This window comes from Sinocyclocheilus grahami, unplaced genomic scaffold (genome assembly GCF_001515645.1).
Source record: "Sinocyclocheilus grahami isolate Dianchi unplaced genomic scaffold, SAMN03320097.WGS_v1.1 scaffold266.1, whole genome shotgun sequence".
In the NCBI taxonomy this organism is placed as follows: domain Eukaryota; kingdom Metazoa; phylum Chordata; class Actinopteri; order Cypriniformes; family Cyprinidae; genus Sinocyclocheilus; species Sinocyclocheilus grahami.
Window position 1 is genome coordinate 394,943 of NW_015505445.1, and position 14,029 is coordinate 408,971.

At 35.3% G+C, this 14,029-nt stretch overlaps 1 protein-coding gene across 1 annotated transcript in view; it reads right to left on the reverse strand.

The window, feature by feature from the left end:
* Positions 1-600: 600 nt before the first annotated feature.
* Positions 601-14,029, reverse strand: part of LOC107599427 (neural cell adhesion molecule L1-like protein) — a 16,921-nt gene continuing 3,492 nt past the window's right edge. The window contains exons 4-8 of the mRNA XM_016291008.1: positions 11,053-11,229; positions 5,297-5,404; positions 4,715-4,876; positions 4,169-4,349; positions 601-802 (exon numbers count right to left, since the gene is read on the reverse strand). Coding sequence (XP_016146494.1) covers positions 601-802; positions 4,169-4,349; positions 4,715-4,876; positions 5,297-5,404; positions 11,053-11,229 — 830 coding nt within the window. The remainder of the gene's footprint in view (positions 803-4,168; positions 4,350-4,714; positions 4,877-5,296; positions 5,405-11,052; positions 11,230-14,029) is intronic.

A 14,029-nucleotide genomic window follows, 5' to 3' on the forward strand; every position in this document is an offset into this window, starting at 1 on the left:
TAGTATAGCACGAACCGTTAATAATAATCAGTTCAATGCAAAAATGTTCAACAAAGCATGTGATTAATTGTGTCAACCCTTATGTTGCCTTTCGCTTTTTGGATTTCGACAGAAATTACAATTATTTAACCAACAACTCCTTTGTACACATAATATTCCCACATTTAATGAATGCACAGTATACAGTATCTGAAATATAAAATGTCAATAATATTTGCTTCCAACGAAAAATAAAATACAAAGTTCATACCCTGACATAAAACTTGCTTGGCTACATGATGACACGAAGAAAGCAAAAACGGTGTACAGCGTTTGCTTTTAGCAAACTTTCTGGTAGCTCCAAAGTCACCAATGATTTTCAAATATTTAATACAAAAACACCCCACAAAAGTATACACAACTGACATGATTGATCAGTTACAGTGTGCAAAACAAACTAAGCTTTGTAAAATGATGTGAGTATGACTGAGAGTTTGACAATAACACATTATTTGCAAAAATGTCCTTCGGGTGCCGTTATGTTGCGCTTTTTTCCTTCTGTTTCCTTTTCACTGACCTTTTGTGAGAGCTTGTCCAACAAAATAAATTGTCCGTGGTCCATTATGCTGTGCTCTGATTGTTTCCCTTGATTTCCATGGAGACCCTCTCCTTGCGTCCGGAGTATTCTCCAATAAAAGAGCCGTCCTCGTTGAAGTGAGCGTCCTCGTCGCCGTAGTCCACCATACTGTCTCCACTGTCCCCTCCTTTCAAGTCACCATTCAATGAATGCTGGCTGCTTTTCAGTGGTTTCTCATCATTATCACTGTGTAAGACAATGGAAACATAACTGAGTTTGGCTGTCTTTGTTAATTTTGATTGGTCTAGTGCTAAACCAGTACCTTCCTCTAGTAGATATAGAGGAGCTAGATAATGTATCATTATGTACTCACTCACATCATTTGTTCTGAACCCATTTAAAAAAAAATTATAATAATTATAAATAATCATCATGCAACTATTTCCATACAATTAATAATGACCTGCCAATCTCCAAAATGAATCCAAAAAAGCATAATAAAATATACAATTAGCCCACATGAGATAGACAGTCCATATGTGCATTCAATTTCAATTATACACAATACTGTTTAAAAGTTTGGGGTCAGTAAAAACAAAACAAAACAAAACAAAAAAAGTTAAGAAATTAATAGGAAGGTAAGAAATTAATACTTTTATTTAGCAGGGATGCATTTAATTGATCAAATATCACACTAATGTTACAGAATGTTACAGAAAATTTGTTTCAAAATAAATGCTGTAATAAACGTTTCTTGAGCACCAAATCAGCGTATTAGAATAATTTCTGAATGATCATGTGCCACTGAAGACAAAATGACTGCTGAAAATTCAGCTTTTAAAATAAACGACATTTTATTAAAAAAAAAGTATTAGTATAATATGTACATAATAATTTAATAAATTTGTTTATTTATTTATTAATAAAAAATAATTTAAATTGCAATAATAACTCACAATATTACTGGTTTTGTTACATTATTTTTGATCAAGTAAATACAGCCTTGATGTACATAAGAGACTTATTTCAAAAACATTAAAAAAAAATCTTACTGACCTCAAACTTTTGAACGTTAAGTCTTCTAAAGTCATATGTAAAGTTTGTGTGAGGAAAAAATTAGAAATTTAAGTTGTGCTTTACTTATAATATAATGAGGAGACTATTTAGCCCTTGTTTGTGCCCAACATTCAATATCAAAATGTGTTTAACAAATAACAAACGTACAAACTAATGTCGTTTTAAAGTTGATTATGTTATTCATTTTGACAAAGGGAATAATTAACAATGAATAATGACTTTGTCTGTTCCTTACACAAATCTACTTGTCTTCAGAATGGCTGAAATAGAAATAATATAAAACAAAACATTAAAAGAACATCCAGGTTTATAACTATATGAGGGTGAGTAAATAATAACAGAATTGCCATTATTGTGTGAACAACTCCTTTAAAATAGCAACAGAGAAACACTCCAGCATAACAATTCATTCCTGTTTCAAACACACAGTGCATGAAACCACCAGCCCCACACCCAGTGGAAGAACTGATATCATAGAAATATTAAAACTTATGCGATTCTGAAGGAGGATGGGTGCATTTGAGCATGCATTATCTTCACTCAAACCGTGAAGCTCATGCATTCACACACTGTTTGACATCTGCGTAAAACAAGCCTTGTGTTTCAAATAGTGGAACGCAAGACACCGAACCAGGCACATCTAGAGTTCAGCCTTCATCATGAACACGTCTCGGATAATCTGCCTAAAATATTTCAGATTAATAATTGTCACTACAAACACAGTTCTCAAAGAGATTGCTATTGGATCGCTGAATGAAAGAAATAATGATTAATAAAACAAGAGACGCATTTAATGCTGGCCTTAAGATAAGTGTCTTTCAACTAAACCGGATTGTTTACCATCATCTTACTGTGTAATCTTTTGTTCGCTCGATCTCAAAACAACTCATTCAAAAGTTTGGGGTTGGTAAGAATTTTTGTTTTTAACGAAAGTCTTAAGGCTGCATTTATCAAAAATACAGTAAAAACAGTAATATTGTTTAATATTACATACATATTTTCTGATTTAATATATTTTTTGTAATTTATTCCGGTGATGGCAAAGCTGAATTTAAATTTTCAGCAGCTATTAGTCTAATCTTCAGTGCCATATGATCCTTCATAAATCATTCTAATATGCTGATTTGATGCTCAAAAAAGTTTCTTATTATTATCAATATTGAAAACAGTTGTGCTGCCTAATATTTCTGTAATATTTATTTATTTGGAAGACAGTAAAAGTATTTATTGTCACATTTGATCATTTTAAAGCATTCTTTCTTAATAAAGGTATTACTATCTTAAAAAAAAAATCTTACTGGCCCCAAACTTTTAAACAGGGTGTGTGTGTGTGTGTGTGTTTGTGTATAGCGTGCATTTAATTAATCAAGAAATTAAGAAATTATCAGGAAATGCTGTAAATAGTTAAAATTTCCTTTTCACACATAAATACATGTACGTAAAAGTAATTGATCTTAAAAAAAAAATCTTACTGGCCCCAAACTTTTAAACAGGGTGTGTGTGTGTGTGTGTGTGTGTGTGTGTGTGTGTGTATAGCGTGCATTTAATTAATCAAGAAATTAAGAAATTATCAGGAAATGCTGTAAATAGTTAAAATTTCCTTTTCACACATAAATACATGTACGTAAAAGTAATTTAAGTTTAGCCTGTAACTACATTTCATACCAGCTGTTCTGTCAACTTTTTTCATTCATTAAGATTATTAAAATTGTACTGCATCAGCAAGCACATCTGCAAGTTCATTTTAACACATGTAAATGAACAGATCTGGCTCATGCTGTTTCTGTACAGTAATTTGAAAAATTTCACAGCTGTAAAGGTTACTGCAGTTTAGAAGGACAACAATGTTATTGGGTAGAACCTTGAGTCAAACCCAATTTGCAGTTCCCAACGAAGATGTGCAAAACGTTCTAAATGTGACCCTGGACCACAAAACCAGTCTTAAGTGTAAATTTTTCAAAATTGAGATTTATACATCTGAAAGCTGAATAAACGAGCTTTCCATTGATGTATGGTTTGTTAGGATTGGACAATATTTGGCTGAGATACAACTGTTTGAATATCTGGAATCTGAGGGCGCAAAAAAAATCTAAATATGAATTCCTTAGCAATGCATATTACTAACCAAAAATTAAGTTTCGATATATTTACGGTAGGAAATTTACAAAATATCTTCATGGAACATGATCTTTACTTAATATCCTAATGATTTTTGGCATAAAATAAAAATCTATAATTTTGACCCATACAATGAATTTTTGGCTATTGCTACAAATATACCCCAGCAACATAAGACTGGTTTTGTGCTCCAGGGTCACAAATATAAACGCATTAACATGTTTCATGTGCTACTGTGATGATCGAGGTGTGAATGTGATATATAATGTTTTTCCGTCTTACTTTCAGTGTGTTTTTTACTTCTTGTTAAACCTTTTGGCTTTTTTATTCTTAAAAGAAAATCTCCAGACAGTTTAGACATTTGCAAGTGTTTTCTGACTGCTGTTTAGCAGATTCAGTTCACATTCACAAACGAACTCTGCAATTTTCTGCAGCAACTGATTTGTTTCATTGTGTGAGAGAATACCTGAGTACTTTCCGCCTTTATTTCGGTTCACAAAGCATGATATGAGCACTATGAGGGTGAGAAGAGCTATGGCACACATGAGCCCGATGAACCAGCCCTGGTTGGAGATGCCTCCGTGAATACTGGCCAGACCTGTGAGAGACAAAACATTCTCTTAGTTTGACATTTCCTGAGGACACTTCATTGAATGTTGACATCCACTGAGAACATCTTACACTAAATGAGAGACACCAGGCAAACTCTAGAATGGAAATGTGCAAATATTAATATTAAACTGCCAGCCTGCACGTCTAATTACTCAATGGCAGAGGCTGATAAAGCATAATTCCTTTAATCAAATCCACAGAACACATGCTCTGGGATGGACATGAGGCACACCACGCATGACAATTTTATCACAGGATTTTGCTCGGAACTCTTGACGTGATGGGAAAAGAAGAGAAAAAGCCGATTTTGCTTTGCATTTCTGTCATCTCGGTAGACTACGTTCTTCTCACCTTTAGCACTGGTCCTGATAACGTCTTCAAAAATACTAGAATTATCAACCCAGCTTTTAGTCATAAGACGCACTGTGTATTCAGTCCCAGGTTCGAGCCCTTCAATGATGTGGAAAGTCTTAGAAGAATTTAGCGCATCGGAAATCTTCCAGTTACCTTCACCTACAGGATGTACATAGTGGGTGAAGTGGTGTTAGTATACTAAGAAACCTGTACTATATATACACATAATTATGTATATGGGGGGAGGTAAAAAAATTATTATGGCTGCCAAATTAACATGGTATACATTTAAAAGTAATACTTTAAAAAAAGTAACACAATTGGAAATTGAATCTATAGGTATTTGTAAATTCCATCAAGATTATATGTAATTTACTAAAAAAAAAACACAGTTGACAGCCTAAATAATTATATTTTATATATATATGGTATAAATTATTATTACAAATCTATATATCTACTTCTAAGTCTATGATTATGCTCTAAAGACAAATCACTAATGAACTTTTATTTAATTTACTGTGACTACACAAACACTATGGAGAATTTAGACAAGAGTGAGAAATACTAAAAGCTTACGGTTGTTCATAAAGGCAACATATAACTCTGACTCCGTCTGCTCTGTGCCTGGAATCCAGCTGATATTTGCAAAGTTGTGACTAACTGAGGTGCTAATATTCAACACAGCTGAGAAAAGAGAGAAATGACACAGAGGGTTAGTACTGTAAATGACATGAGGAAGGGTTGCTTGTTAGATGACTTGGAGAAGAAAGAGTGCCTTCTTTATTTTCTTTATATTTGATGTAATATATGAACTTTGCCAGACATCACTTCAACGAAATTATGCTTACTGGCCTAGCCATAATTTTTTGACTTGTAATGCATTTTCAAGTTGCAATGCACTGCAAAACAAAAAGGTATTTCAGTAAAGGCCCATTCACACCAAGGATGATAACTATAAAGTTATAGTTTTAAAAATCATTCTAAATTTAAAGAATACCAGAGTCACCGCAATTATAGCAATAACAGAACAGAGACAGGATATATTGGAATCACTTTCAAAATATTTGTTTTTTCCAGCTGATGAACAATAAAACATTGACAGCCAATCAGAATCCATCCTGCTTTAAATTACTCAAGCTTTTACAGTGGCAGACAACAGAACTGCAGTACATGCTTATAATAAACACAATGATATTGTACATGGGTGTGGATGCTAATATAGTTATCGTTATAGTTTTCTTTATCATTTTAGTTATTGTTCTAGGTGTGAACGGTCTTTAATACTGTCCTAACCAGGTGTGAAACCAGAGAAAACAATAAAAGCGAATTTTCTATGTAAAGTTTATTACACATCCTGTTTTTAAGTAGGTAGCCCCGCCCACAAGGAAATCTGATTGGTTTAAATCCAACTCCACATAACAAAATATTGTGCAGCTTCATGTCAACTTGGAATTATCATAATAATAATACAAAATAAATAAATAAAAACATTGAGTTGTTTATATCCTCAGATGAAATAACGTGCTTCAAATGGAAACCCTCATAATAACTAATTCATTAAAGGGGTCATATGATGTGATTTTACAAGCTCTTGGTGCATAAAGAAGATCTGTAAAGTTGCAAAGACTAAAGTCTCAAATCCAAAGAGATATTCTTTATAAAAGTTCATAGTCAACCACGCCTACCTAAAACGCCTCATTCTAACACGCCCCCACATGCCTATGTCACAATGTGGGAAGATTTGCATAACTCTGCCCAAATGTTCACGCAAAGAAAGAAGGCTTAACTTTGATTCTCGCTGTAGTATTGTTGCTGCCGCCACCATGTTGTGGAGACGCTGTGTGTTTCGTTGTGAAAGCGAAACTACTTTGTTTGGCCTTCCAAAAGAGGACACGACTAGAAATCAGTGGTTAAGTTGTATTTACAACACTGTTCCAGAACAGTTCAACCCAAATATTCAGATGTGTGCAGTGCATTTTATGGAGGACTAGGACTGTTTCCTGAGAGAATTTAGCCTACAATGCTGGTGTCTGTTTTATAAAGTGGGGCAATTCCAACTTTGCAAGGACAGTCTGGCACTTCTGACTCACAGCCTGTAAGTACATTTTTATATTTAAAGAATTTGCCACTGACGATTCAAACGCGAGTTTTGAGCAGTGTAGAATAGCGCTTGATGTTTGTCATTTCTCCAATCACAAATGCAGACATGGTTTTATGTTTACGCAGTGCGATATGCAACGCGATACGCAACGCAACACATAAAAAGACAGTATAAGTCATTATAATCAGCCATTATGTCCCCACTGGATGCAACAAATTCCTCGTTTATAATGGGTTTAAATTTTTTTGTCTCATCGCTCCGGGAGACGGCATCACAGTACGGTAAGGGGCGTAACATTTCCGTCACATGCTTGAGGTATTCGGCCAATCACAACGCACTGGATAGCTGGCCAATCAGCGTACACCTCGCTTTTCAGACCGATGAGCTTTGTAAAAATGGACGAGTTTCAGAAAGGCGGGGCATAGAGGAGAAACAATAATGTACATTATGTGGAAAATTATGTGTTTTTTAATACAGATATATTTTAATAAATAAATATATTTTACTATATGACATAACCATTGAAGTAAGAAATGCTGGAGCGCCCAAACTAATGCAAAATAATTACCACTTTGACAAAGGCATTTTTTACTACGTAGGAACTCATAACTACTGTAATTTTGTCATGTGAACAATAATTGTGTTTTGATTGGCTGGTAGATTGTTGCATTGCAGAGCATTGTTACTTTCATTGTGGTCAGACTAATTACTTGTCACTGGAAACCCAAGTGTCGCGGCTGGTTAGGACACAGTGTAAAGAAATTCAAGTGATGGGATGTCAAACAAATGGCAGATCTTCAGATGATAGAGTGTGGTTTAATTTCCATCAGAAACATAGCTGCGAGTCTTCTGTAATTAAATGACTAATTAACAACCTGAAATAATGATGTGCTCGTTACACTGGGCGAAATAAGTAGAAATAATAAGAGATAATTTTAGACAGAGTCGCAGAGTAGTAATTACGCAGTCACTAAATTCTGAGAGCTGCAGAAACACCTGAATACAGCGTACACTGTTTCTATTCAGGAAGCCAAAAGTATTCGACTTGGACAATTGCTACCTACATGGCGTGCCACCGGAGCTATATCAATCACAGATAACTTGTGTTTTCATCACCTTCAGGTGTAGCAATTAGGCAGACTGTTGTCTGCTGTCAAAACTCATTACCACACATCTCAATCACACAACACCTCTCCCATTGGGAAAACATGCAAATGGAACACATTTATTCTCAGGCTCTTTTCAGAAATTCATCTGCACTGAAGGGCTGCGGCTATCCTCCCCATCGCCCCATGCTTGAATGACATCCTCTAATCGTGATGCGTTTCCATCCACACTGTTATTGAAGAAATTGCGTTAATCATCAGTGCGGTGTGACACCTTTGCTTGACATAGAAATAGTGCTATAAATATTGAGCGAGCTAGCTGGAGGTTTGTCAGTCCACATCTGCTGCCACAGTGGGAGGGAGGAAAGCTCGTGCCACACAAGTCCTGCAAGTCTAGTCCCGAAAGCCACTTTTGTGGGAAAATTTAGCAACAGAATTTAAACCGCTTCCTCTTATCCATTTAAAAGCCTTCATCAGCACTATTCCTCAGTCGTCTGATAAGTCCCAACAAATCAGACCTTGACACTTCATCCATAAATACACTAGCGTATGGGGTCAGTAAGATTTTCATTTATTTTCTTATTTTAAAAATATCAATTAATAGTTTATTCAGCAAGAAGGCATTCAATTGTGACAGTAAATAACTGTTTTATTTATCCCAGAATCATATCACAGTTTTCAAAAAAATATTAAAAACTGTGACAATAAGAGGAAATGTTTCTTGGGCATCAAATCAGCATTTTGGAATGATTTCTGAAGGATCATGTGACACTGAAGACTGGAGTAATGGTGCTGAAAATTCAGCTTTGTAAATTACATTTTAATATATTAAAATAGAAAACAGCTGTAATAATATTTCACAATATTACGGTTTTTATTGTATTTTTGATCAAATAAATGCAACTTAGGTGATCATACTGTAAGAGACTTCTTTCAGAAACATTAAAAAAACAATCTTACCAACCCCAAAGTTTTGAATATGTTTCTATTATTACAAAACTGAATATTTGTAGAGTGTACTAGCATAAAATCTCAAATTGTTTATTTTTTTTTCAGACTTGTTTTTGTGTGGTTTAGTACCTATGGAAGAAAGAGTAGCATTAGCCACAGGGGAAACTGTGGTTTTTCTTGGAGGAAATTGTGAGCCGGATTTTCCTGAAAAGAAAGACGGTATTTTAAATGGTTTGAACTATTGTAAGGGAGTGATGTGGCTAAGAAAGAGGTAGCCATGTGATGTACTAAATGAGCGAGTACTAAATGAAATATAAAAATGGTCTGTGTTAGCTGAACCATAGCATTATGCAAGAAATCTTGTGAATGGATTGAATGGGATTAAATGGAATCAATCAGTTAGCTTCAGCTACCAACATACAGTAGAGAAGATGACAGGTTATAGTGAGATTTATCTAATTTAGCAACCATCTATGGAAGACGTGTACTGTCAGCTAGACTCACAAGGACAGGGCAAAAATAAAAAAAAATATTAATTAATTAATTAAAACAGCATTATGCTGTTATATGAAAAAATGATTGAGTACACATGCATTTTCAAGATAGAGTCCTACAATACAATACAGCTACAATTTTATCCTCTAGTCTAGTGTGTTAGCTATTTCTAGTGCAAAGGAAAACAGAAGACTTCATACTGATGTTGAAAGAGGCCACATCTGTTGAAGCTGGCAAAACAAAAGCAATAAAGCAATGAAAAAGACATATTGCAAGGACGACAGAAAGACAGTGAAATCACGACAACTTTAGTTCATAAGACAGCAGTGCCTGTTACCGAAGCATTAATGCGAGAATGCAATAGCAAGAAGCTTGGAAAATTCCATTCCAAAGTATTTAAAAATATGATGTCATATTTTTAAATGTCACACCAGAAATATGAAACTATTAAAGAATGGGTTTGAAAGGCATATTTATGTATCAGATGGAAATACCATGTGATATATATATATATAGTAGGGAAAAACTGACACATTCTTTTATCATGGTATTTGTATGGAAATTAAGGTATTTCAAAGAATGTTCTGTGGCCAAAAATAGGATATTGCCATGGTAACATGTCCAGAAATTCATGGAAATACCATGATACTTTTAAACTGCAATTGTAACTGAAATCTACAAATGCAAATAGATAAACTGTACACTTAAATGTGTATTTTGGATGTTTTCTTTCCACTAGTCTAAAAGAATACATGTTATGGACGCAAACTAGCCCAACATCTCAAAACTGACCAATGCATGAAAAAAAAAATGACTGTAGTATCTTTACTTAAGAAAAAAATGTTGGCAGTATTTTTGTTTGATATTGTATATTAGACATGTTAATTTACTATGGTATGTACATGGAAGCCAAGCTACTTCAAAGAATGCAATAGTTTCACCACGTTTCATGGCCAAAAAACATGGTATTGCCATGGTAACGTGCAGAAATATATGAAAAATATATGAAATGCAGAGATATCTCCCCTCACATCAGAGCAGTCATTTGTTTTCTTGACTGTTTTCTATTACTCTGCCGAATACTGGAATTATGCCTTGGGATATTCATCTCGATCATATTTCTTCCGTAAACACAACTTCCTTATGAACCCTCAGCGAAACGGAAATAAACAGCACTTTATCAACAATCTGCTAACTGCCGATGATAAGTATGGTGGCTTGCACCATTAATCATGATAAAAGTGCTGTAAATTCCCAGTTGTGTGGTTTTTTCTTTTAATATATTTTTTTGATGTTGATTACCAACTTATTTATATGTCTGTATTAATAGCAATCCAACATTTCCATCACCAAAGGCAACATATTATTTCTTCTTCCTTTTTGCAGGCAAGCTTTTACCCCCAAATCAATAAGCGCTTGGTCTTCCAAGACAGTGATTAATGCAGCCCAGTCGCACACTGTTATGATATTGTTTAGCTGTAAAGAAATGCTTAGATGGGCATATGAAAAGCTTGGTGAGATGGGAGGTCGAAATAATGTTCCCTGCATTCGCCGGGTCGATGCCCATGACAGCAACTTGGTCATCCATGCCAGAGAGCCAGATTTCCTGTCCTTTGGAATGCCACAGGCTGACTCCCTTGAGACGCCCCCACCCCTGAACAGCTGCCACTCGTACTCACTCGCTTCAGGGACAGTGGTGCGCTCCTCGCTGGCAGCTGGTCCACAGCCCACACGCGTGCAGCACCGTAGGTAAAACTTATATTTGCTCAGTGCTTCCAGATCCTGGAGGTGCAGCTTACTGCCGTCAGCAGAGATGTTGAGGGTCGTCAGAGAACCTAGTTCCTCTGTATCATTTACTAAACAGGAAAAGGAAACAGAGCATGCTATCAATGCAAGGTATGGCACATTTCTAAACAAATTAATAGTTCCACACATTAGAATCCCTGGATGATCACACAAATTATAAACAAGAAAGAAAGCTATGCAGCAAAGCGACATGTGTTCATCATGTGTCATGTTTGGTCGCTCAGCTGGACTGGTAGCAGGAAGGCCATGTCATTGAAAAGTCAGAAGTGTTTAGTGAGCCAGAGGTCAAAATATATATATATTTTTTTTTTGGACAGACACAGACTTACAGTCTGCACTAGGATTGTCACAATACCCAAAATTTGGTAGTGGACAACAATAAGGTTGTCATAATACTATGTCTTATGGTATGATGCAAAAGTATCACAATGTTATTGTGTGGACTAGGTCATGGCTATTTTTTGATTACATAATATATAAATAAATATTTAAACATTAATTGTATTATATTAATTATTTTGATATTTTACAAATAAAATATTAATACGCCACTGAACACACTTCTTTAATTGAGTCAAATATGAATAAATATTTTTAAAAAAGCAAGTTTTTCCAAGCAAGTATTGGTAAACAGTCAGCAATAGGGAACAAAGGAATAAAATAAGGCTAAACACCACTGGTGAATAGGGTCCTTTTTTTAACTAATACCCTACGTCACACTTCCCCAGTTAATTTATCACAGTACATTAACACATTTAATTTTGTATTACAAGTTTTTTTTAAATGTTATACATATATATAACTGTCAACGGTCAGTAAAGAAATACAATTTTTATCATATTTTTAGGGGGGAAAAAATCAGGAAAATGATTTATGAACAAACCCCTCTGAAAAAGTATGTACAGAGTATGTATGTAAGTGCTACTGAAGTGGAGATTTCTGGCTCAGCGCATGAGAACAAATTTCTCATTTTGAGAAAACGACCTGTAAAGATATGTACTGTAATTGAAATCTACAAAGCACAAATAGACAAAGTGTAAAAAAACAAAACACTTAAATGTGTATTTTGGGTGGATTCTTTCCACTAGTCTGAAGACGTTATGGAAGCAAAATAACCCAAAATCTCTAAATTGAGTATTGCATGAAAAAACAATGTCATTGCCTTGGTGTTATATATTAGACACAATATTTCAATATTTTGACACAAATCAGATTTTCTCTCTTTTTTTGCATTCACTCATGACAAACCTCTTGTGTTTGCATTAATAACCCTGGCAAGAACTGCAGTTGACCTTTCACACATCACAACAAGGAACAAGCATTATTTACATATGATGCACAGACATAAGCATATGTGCATTTGAAAGTAGCTGTCAGTCAGTCAGGAAGCACTTGTGTACCGAATTGGGCACTACCAATTAAAACATAATTTCTTGTCCATGTGCTCATTATGTGTTATTGAGCTATTGCGCTTATGTTGTTTAAATAGGTTTGGATCTGCACTACAACATTTCCCCCTTTCCTCCCAATAATTCCCAATAAGTCTTTCAAACAACAACAAAAAAAAAACACTGTTTCTGAATCCTCAGTAATTCACAATGTGTGAATTGTTAACTCTGTGTGATTTTAGCATAGTTGGATCTGGCTGCTGGCCATCTGTGCAGTGGCTCTTTAATCCCAGTTGCTATTTTCCATTCGATGGGTACAGCTGTGTGCTCTCTTGCCAGCATTTTGCTTACCACTTTCTTCAAGGGGACTTCAATGAGCCCACTTCAAAGGGAGCAGAATGGTTTTAGCAAGCTCTCCTGATGAAAATGTTGTTTCTTTTAATACGCAACCTGACACTTGGCCTCAATGATCAGCCGCAGCATCAAACACAATTAGCTGACGAGGCCTCCCAGACTGTATGCATCATAATCAGCTTTGTCATCATTCCTGCTGGGATCTGGTTGCGTGTTGAGCGGTGCACACGCGCAGCCTGGTGTTATACTGTGATATGATGCATGTAGAACAGTCAGTGCGAGAAAGGGTGTCGGCTTGATCACAATAGTATACCGGGGTCACAAATGTCTTTTCCATGATCAGGTACAGTAGACCAGGGTTTCCCAGATTGGGGTTTGTGATGGAACTGCAGGGAGTTCAAAAAGCTAATAATTCATTAAACCCATCCATTAAATACATTTAAAATAAAAACAAATCAAAATAAAATGCTTACTAAAAATACTTAAATATTTTGTTTTGTTAGCCTGCATGTCATGTGACCTCTAAGTGACATAAGATAACTTAAATTATTTAAAGGGGTCATATGATGCGATTTCAAGTTTTCCTTTCTCTTTGGAGTGTTACAAGCTGATTGTGCATAGATAAGATCCCTGAAGTTGCAAAGACTAAAGTCTCAAAACCAAAGAGATATTCTTTATCAAAGTTAAGACTCTGCCACGTCCCCCTAAAACGGCTCGTTCTAACTCGCCCCCACATATCTACATCCCTATGTGGAAATATTTGCATAATGCCGCCCAAATGTGCACGCAAAGAAAGAAGGCGTGGTTTCAGTAACTGCAGTTAGTGTTGAAGCAGCCATGTCAGAGAGACTCTGTGTGTTTCTAGGCGAAAGCAAAAGCACTTTATTTGGCCTTCCGAAAGTAGATGCATTTAGGAATCTTTAAAATTACTTACAACAGAACAGCAATGCATTTTATGGACGTCTGTTTTGTGAACCTAGGAGAGGAAGTAATTCTGACTTTGCTATGACAATCTGGCGCTTCTGAATCAGCTACTGTTTCGTTATTAGTTTAAGTATTTGCTATTGACTGTTCAAATGCGGAGTTTTGCGCATCGTGTGTGTGTGTG